General features: G+C 43.5%; 1 protein-coding gene across 5 annotated transcripts; it reads left to right on the top strand.

Moving 5' to 3' along the window:
- Window positions 1-561: 561 nt before the first annotated feature.
- On the top strand, window positions 562-6,851 carry LOC100383168 (uncharacterized). 5 transcript variants are annotated; one of them, XM_008674937.4, is made up of 10 exons: window positions 562-1,547; window positions 1,653-1,709; window positions 2,095-2,277; window positions 2,370-2,454; window positions 3,324-3,414; window positions 3,500-3,664; window positions 4,121-4,237; window positions 4,314-4,389; window positions 5,202-5,364; window positions 5,445-6,851. In XM_008674937.4, exons 1-10 carry the CDS (start codon window positions 1,317-1,319, stop codon window positions 6,341-6,343), a joined length of 2,067 nt encoding a protein of 688 aa, XP_008673159.1. In that variant the 5' UTR covers window positions 562-1,316; the 3' UTR covers window positions 6,344-6,851. The 5 variants fall into 5 exon arrangements, with proteins under 5 accessions (XP_008673159.1, XP_008673157.1, XP_020405462.1 ...); XM_008674935.4 differs by having other exon boundaries at window positions 666-1,559; NM_001361952.1 differs by having other exon boundaries at window positions 934-1,547; window positions 5,454-6,608.
- Window positions 6,852-7,751: the final 900 nt, after the last annotated feature.

The raw sequence follows: 7,751 nt of genomic DNA on the forward strand, positions 1-7,751 counted from the left end.
CAGACGCGCCGAGACGAATTTCAGGTCAAAGCCACGTCCGGATGCTCGAAATCACACCGCTAGATTACAAGGCCTGATGACCGATGCGGTTGGAGACTCAGAACTTTAAGCGGAGTAAGGCTGGCTCCAAAGACCCTCTAAAGGGTCATGTACCCTAAATTTAGAGGACGAGGACGTCCTCTACTCCCTCCAGCAACGTCTTCTAAACGGTCTTCTAAATTTAGAGAACGCTGCTGGATCCTCTATATGTAGAGTTTCTCTAAACGGTTCTCTATCTATTTGAATACTTTAAACAACCGATTTAATAAAATTAAAATATGTACAATACATTTGAGAGTATGACAAATACGTATGTACAAAAATTAAAAAATTAAAAATGTCTTTAATATAGGTATTTATATATAGAGGACGTGATTTAGAGAACGTTGTTGGAGAGAAAGTAGATATACGAGATAAAATCTTTTAGAGAAAACTGTAAAGAACGAATATAGAGAATGTATATAGAAGACGTTACTAGAGACAGTCTAAATAAACAATGTGAGACGGGGACGACGGCACCGTGCCGTCCTGCACTCTTTCCCCGAGGGCCGAGGCCCTGGCGGGTGGCCTCCTGCTGGGGGAACAGTGGCACCTAAAGCAGCAGCCTGCCGCAGCTGCCTTGCAGCGGCCGCGCACGGTGGCCAGTAGCGTGCAACAGCAGCGCAGAGCGCAGCGCCGTGCCACTCCGCAACGACGCAGCAGTAGCAGCGCCCCACACCCTGGTGCGGCGGTGCCCCACGGCAAAAGGAAACAGCCCGTCCAATCCATCCCCTCACCCCATTGCCTCTCCCTCTCCCTCACCCGCACCTCACCACTCCTCGGCCTCACTTCTTCACAAGTTCACATCAGCAGCAGCTCACGAAACAGGAGCGTCATAAAGACATGGTCGTCGCAGGATAGCCTCAGACCCAGCGACGCAGCGGCAGCGACCCAGGAAGCAACAGCGACCGGCATCGATCGCGGCAGCCGAGGCGGGGGGACGGGAGGAGGGAGGGAGCGGTCGCCGCAGGAGCAGAGCGGCACGGCATGGGGTCCTGAGTGACTGACTGACTGACGACTGAGTGTCTGACTGAGAAGGAGATGGCTGGAGCGCGACGGCCCCGGAGCCATTAATGGGGCGCTCATCCTCCTCGTCCTCCCACTCCTCGCCTCCCCCCCGCCAGGTCGCGGTCGGCTCCGCTTTTTAACCGGCTTGTCCTGGAGCGGGGCGAACGGCGAACCTCACGGGCGCCGGAACACGAACCGGAACCCTAGTGGTGGTGGTGGTGGCGCGCCCCATGGGCATCGACCTCAACATGGCGGACGGCGAGAGCCAGGAGCGCCGCCCGCCGCCGGCGGTGTGCCGGGAGCTGTGGCACGCGTGCGCGGGGCCCGTGGTTGCGCTACCGCGGCGGGGCAGCCTGGTCGTGTACCTGCCGCAAGGCCACCTAGCCGCGGCCGGCGGCGGCAACGTCGCTGTGGACCTGCCGCCGCACGTGGCGTGCCGCGTCGCGGATGTCGAGTTATGCGTGAGTGCTGCGGTGATTGCCACATCTGTCTGTTTCGCGGGGCGCGGCTGTATCGGGCTCCATTGTTTTGATGACGAGGCTCGCATGGCTGTGTGCACTGTGCAGGCGGATGCGGCGACGGACGAGGTGTACGCGCGGCTGGCGCTGGTCGCGGAGGGCGAGGTAAAAAAAAATGTCCTTAAAAAATCACCTGATTGGATTCGCATGCTCTGTTTCCTTTTCTGTTTACCAGTGTGGTGTAAGCGTTCGTACTGCGTGCGTGCGTGCGTGTACGACTTTTAGATTTCTTTTGGTCTTGGCTGCTCAGGTTGATTCTGGAATGGGGAAGCGCAGCAGATAAATTGAAATAGACATTTTTAGTTCTAGTTGTTATTGAGCTACTAGGTTGGAACATGCCTAGCATACTACTATTGCCATGTTTCAGTACAAATAAATATGGACGGAACGTGGGATTTGCTTCCTGAGAGATAAAAAGAGCACTTTCCATCTAAATCATTATCATTTCTCATCTTGTTTAATGAATGAACCACAAATCTTAATGGCTCAGGCATTTGGGAGAAATCTGCGTGGTGGTGGAGTCGATGGGGACGATGACATGGAGGATTTTGATGTTGAAAGGAAGTCCCGGATGTTGCACATGTTCTGCAAAACGCTTACAGCCTCTGACACAAGCACACATGGAGGGTTCTCTGTTCCTCGTCGTGCTGCTGAGGACTGTTTCCCGCCTCTGGTTATATTGCTGACTTTTTGTGCCATTTCTCTTGAAACTGCGCCGTGTCTTGGGCTTCAGTACTAACCACATTTAGTTGATGTGTCTCATAGGATTATAATCAGCTCAGGCCTTCTCAAGAGCTGGTTGCCAAGGATTTGCATGGAGCCAAGTGGAAATTTCGTCATATATATAGGGGTGAGATCAATTTTACTAGACAAGGAGTGAACAATGCCGTTTTTAAAATGTATTTACTAAGTTTCAAATGAATTTCTGGTATGACACTTCTATATGGAACCGTGGCATCAATGTTTCTTCCATATGATTTTATATTTTTAAAGATTCGTGCTAAAACATATGCAGATATGCTACATGTAACTTAAATGTTGGATGAATATTTTGATCATCAATACAAAACTTGTAGCTGTTGTAGCTTCAAAGCTTTCAATTCCCTGGAATATTGTGTGCGCTGCGAAGAGCCAAAGATTACTTGCAATGTGTTGTTTATTATCCCCTCTGCCAAAAAAATATTAAGATTTACTAGATTTAGAAAATATATTATCAACAATTTTGATCTTCAATTGGATTTATTATGAAAATATATTCCATAATTAATCTAGTGATACTTATTATACATCATAAATATCAATAGGTTTATATATATAATTGGACAAAATTTAGATTATTTGACTCTTCGGGAAGCAAGGCTTCCTTTCTTTTGGGGGTGGGGGATACAGGAATTAGTATTGAAATAATCGTCCGGCTGATATTGGTGTTGCTTGAGTTGCTTTAGTCATTTATTGCAGAAATATGAATTATTACTATTATGATGGAAGTGCTGTTAGTTTCTTCAAGTTCAACTGAGTGATGGAAGGGCAGGCCTGGTGCAGCAGTGCTGAGAGCTGTCTCACTCTGAGTCATCAGGTCGTAGGTTCAAATCAGTCTCTGCGTTTGCGGGGGAAAGAGTTGCCTCGATTTCTCTCTTTTCCACACCCTACTCATGTAGGAGTCTCTGGCACTGGGTCTGCCCTTTTTCAAGCAATTGATGAAATTGCTTTGCATTCCAGGTCAGCCTCGTAGGCATCTCTTGACTACTGGATGGAGTTCATTTGTCAATAAAAAGAAACTGGTTTCTGGGGATGCGGTCTTATTTCTCCGGTAAGCAGATGAACCATGTGGTAGCCATATGTGCATTGTGTATCTTTATTAAGCAAAATGTCTTTTTTTAAATATATCTTTGTAGAGGTGATGATGGTGAACTAAGGCTGGGCGTACGGAGGGCCATTCAGCTTAAAAATGAGGCCCTTTTTGACGATTTCAGTTGCGACAGTACAAAACGGCATACATTGTTGGCTGTAGCTGATTCCTTGAAGCACAAAAGTGTTTTTCACATTTCTTACAATCCAAGGTGAAAGCACATTATTCATTTTTATACTGTCAATTTGACTTTGGATCGAACATGTAGTCCTGAATTGCTACAATGTGGCATGTTGATAAGATGACATACTGGAAGAAGTTCAATAGTTAAAATTTAAGCAGCGATTGTACTTAAAACTTAAAGTTTTGATATGCTGGGCAATTTTCTTACTCTCCTGGGGGGATTTCCCCCAGATTTTTTGGGTCAAAAAATTCTGAGCCTGGATCCTATTTCTGATACACGAGTGCACGTGCACACACACATAAATACCATGTTGCCAAAGTTACTCCATAATATAGTTTTTTTTTATTTCTGCCAGTGTATCACAAAATGTCAGTTGAAATCCATAAAACATGTTTCAATACCTGCCAAGTAAAGCTGTATGGGTTTAGAATGAAATAATAAAAGATCATCTAACTCGTTTCAGTTTGAATTCTTTCTCTGCAGAGCTACTGCTTCAGAATATATTATACCACACCATAAGTTCCTGAAGAGCCTAAATCTTCCATTCTGTATTGGAGCAAGGATCAACTTACAGTGCCATAATGAAGATGTTAGTGAAAGGTCTGTTTCTTCTCAATTCAACTGCGTTTTTGTTGTATGCATTTGTTCCCTGTTTCTTATGTTTTATGTTTTTTAGGCGATCTGGAATGGTTGTTCATGTCAGTGAAATAGATCCCATGAAATGGCCAGGCTCGAAGTGGAGAAGCCTGCTGGTATGCATTCCAGCTTATTTTATTAAGCTCTAATCTAAATGTTATTATTGCCGGCTTCCTGGTCTCCTGGGAAGCTTTCTGTAGATGTATATTCTTTTGGGTTCTGGTAAAAATGTTGGTTTAGTGCAGTTTTGTGTTATAAGGGAGATAAGGAAGGACAATGCTAACCAATTAACATTCCTATAGCCTGTTGCCCACTCAACACCTTAGGGCCTTGAACAATAAAGCAGGGACTTCTCATATAACCCCTTACCTCTACCACAAGAGAAATGCAACAGCAGAGACAATAGTTAACTTATTATTATGTTCTGTATGATGGTTATATGCAACATTTCACATTTGACCTATCGGAAATAATCTTGCGTGATGCATGCTGTGCTAACTTTTCAATTCTTTGTACCAAGATAGACTCACAAATACACTGTAACCCTAACTGTAGCAAGTTTATAAGGAGATGCGAATCATACCACCAGCCTGAACGTCCAAATTTCCTGACCTCGCAAGACCCTGGGCAAGCTTATGATGGCTTCTCTGGTCTCTGGATACTGAAAATTCTGCTACCACGTGATATTCCTAGTAACTTAGAATTGTTTTACGTTTTGTCTTTCAGTTCAAGTATTTGTTGACAATCAAATTAATGAATTATAATGATGAAGATGCCTATCACTTTGCAAGAACTGATGATGCTTGACTCCTTTGGAAATAAAAAATATTATATGCCACATCACTTCTGATAATCAAATTATAATTATCTGTTCATAATGAACTGCACTACTATTATCAAATTGCTAAAGTGTTGCCTTTCTATACAGGTAAGATGGGAGGATGGTGTTGAATGTAACGGCCAAGATAGAGTATCTCCATGGGAGATTGAGATAGCTGGTGGCTCTGTCTCTGTTGCTCATTCTGTGTCCGCATCTAGCTCTAAAAGAACCAAGTTGTGTCCTCAGGGAAATTTGGACGTTCCAACAATGTGTAAGCCCTCATAGCACAACACTAATGCCTGTACATATGTATGCTATCCTTTAACCTCTGCTAATTGACTGTTCCATTAGATGTTACAGGGAATGGGAATGGTTGTACTGACTCCGTGGAAACTGGAAAGTTTCCCAGGGTCTTGCAAGGTCAAGATTTGATGAGTTTTAGGACTCGTCATGTTCCGTCTGCTCCTCAAACTGTTGAGGCTGCAAAACTTCAATCTTCTGGTGCTAGTAGGTTCCTCAGTAATGCACGTGGCTGCGCATTGGGTGGTCCAACAAGCAGACTCGCAGTGCATAACTCTGATTTTACCTACCAATCTGTAGGCTTCAATGAATCTATTGGATTCTCAGAGGTCTTGCAAGGTCAAGAAATTTCTCGGGCAGTTCCTATGTTCCAAGGAATGATGTCTGAGGCTTGTTCACTAAAAGGAGGATATGGGCTGCATAGTTATATGCGTACCCCAGTTGCTGTTACTGGATTGTCAGCCACAACTCAAGAGTGTTCTCTCACACTATCTACTCCGCCAGGAGCACAAGTTCCTTCTGTCTACCCTGATAATATTTTTAACCGAACTGTGGTTCGACAGCTTGGACTGGCAAGCAAGTTTGATGGTGGAGCTACAAATGCCCAGCAGTCTGTCCCATTTGATAGGCCGAGGGAAATTTGGAGCAAGCCACAGCATGAAATATCTGATCAAACGAAAATGGATCACTTTGAGACTAGAAGAGCTTCAGCACCTGGAGATGATGCTGCTAAGCATGGGTCTGGTGGAGAGGTGGTTCGCAAAACTAGCTGCAGACTTTTTGGTTTCTCGTTGACTGAGAAGATCTTGCCAGCAGATGATGATGGCATCAAGGAAGTGACCTATGAGCCTGAGTGCCAGAATCCACGGATGCTGGACCTGTTCGGGTACAACTGCTCAGCCCCAAGTGCTGCTCTTCCAGCTCTGTGTGCTGCCCCCTTTGGAATGTGATGCTACTTCAATAACGCTGCTGAGTATTTCCATGTACTCTTAGAAGTTTTACTTTCCTAATACCCAAGTGTATGTCATAAGCTGCCTTTTGACATCATTCCCCCTGTTGGTCTGCCTCAAGCGAAGCAGTCATTTGCACAAGTAAACAAAGGATCGTTGATGATCCACTTCTCGCCATGCCTCACCCTATCGCTAAGATATTGTAATTAGTCTTAGGATACGAAGAGGCAGTACATTGTAACTGACTAACTTCTGTGGCTGATCCTTCAGAAAAGTTGTGCGATGAAGCAAACAATTTTCTTTAGAAGTTCTTCGCTGGCAGATTTTAGATTCATGTGGGGAGGTTTGTCAGCTCAGCTTTAATGTACTGGTTATGTATCTTTAAATCAGCTGCTGTACGACTTTTTTTTTAGCTCCAAGCCCTGGTTGCAGTCGCCTAGGCCGTGTGATTGTATCAGTATGTAAGACATGCTATATTTTAATATTCTTATCGATATTTATTCTGATGCATTGTGTGTGAATATTCTGTTCTTCATCGCATGCAATGCAAGTCATGTCTTCTGTTGGCTTGGTAGGAGATGCTCTGATTTTGTAAACATGTCATTCTAGATTTTTATTAGTCAATTCAACTTTGACCATCAATGTACAGGGAATTTGACAGAGGATTATGAAGTTGAGATTTTGGAAATACACTCGACGGATGGTCGCATGGTCCCGAGGTGTCACGAGAGGGTTATAGCTGCACGGAATGTTCGCGGCTCATTTGGTTTGTGGTATATTTGGTTTGGATCGACTTGTTTGAATTTTTTTACGAGCTGACTTAACATTTTAGGTTTGTTAACAAACCAACTCGCGAGCTAAATAAGTTATCACTTTTCAACAAAACGATATGTATATAATTTACGTAATAATTGATGAATATGTTATATGTATACATAGTGTCTATGGCTATCAGTTAAACTATTGATAAATAAACTATACATAAGTGTTAAATTGGTATATACGAATATAACTGAGGGGGAAACTGATGAATATATGTATGAATTGTGAATTAATGAGTGATAAAATTATGTTAATTTAACGTTACATTGATGTGGTGTGTGAAACTATGAGTATAATTACTATTTCCTATTGTTAAATTAGTTTAAAATTAACTAAAAATGATTATTATATATAATTTTTTTTTCTCTGACTCACGAGTTAAACGAGTTAGCTAGCCGAGCTGACTCTACAACTCGTCAGCTTAATGAGCCGAGTCAAGCTAGCTCGAAGATATCTAACCCTAAATTGATTGGAGTTTCAACGGCTAGTTTGCAATGGCGTAATTATTGGTACTACTTAAGCAGGGTTACGGTGCAATTGTCTGATGTTCACATTTTTTCTAACCACTAGAAGTACGTTGTTAAGA

This window comes from Zea mays, chromosome 3 (genome assembly GCF_902167145.1).
Source record: "Zea mays cultivar B73 chromosome 3, Zm-B73-REFERENCE-NAM-5.0, whole genome shotgun sequence".
NCBI classification, from domain to species: domain Eukaryota; kingdom Viridiplantae; phylum Streptophyta; class Magnoliopsida; order Poales; family Poaceae; genus Zea; species Zea mays.

Excerpts from the sequence above, each read along its gene's own strand:
- LOC100383168 (XM_020549873.3), top strand. The coding sequence starts at position 1,317 with ATGGGCATCGACCTCAACATGGCGGACGGCGAGAGCCAGGAGCGCCGC. Across the intron at positions 1,710-2,094 it reads CGCTGGTCGCGGAGGGCGAG|GCATTTGGGAGAAATCTGCG; the intron begins GTAAAAAAAAAT and ends TTAATGGCTCAG. Across the intron at positions 2,455-3,323 it reads ATTTCGTCATATATATAGGG|GTCAGCCTCGTAGGCATCTC; the intron begins GTGAGATCAATT and ends TTTGCATTCCAG.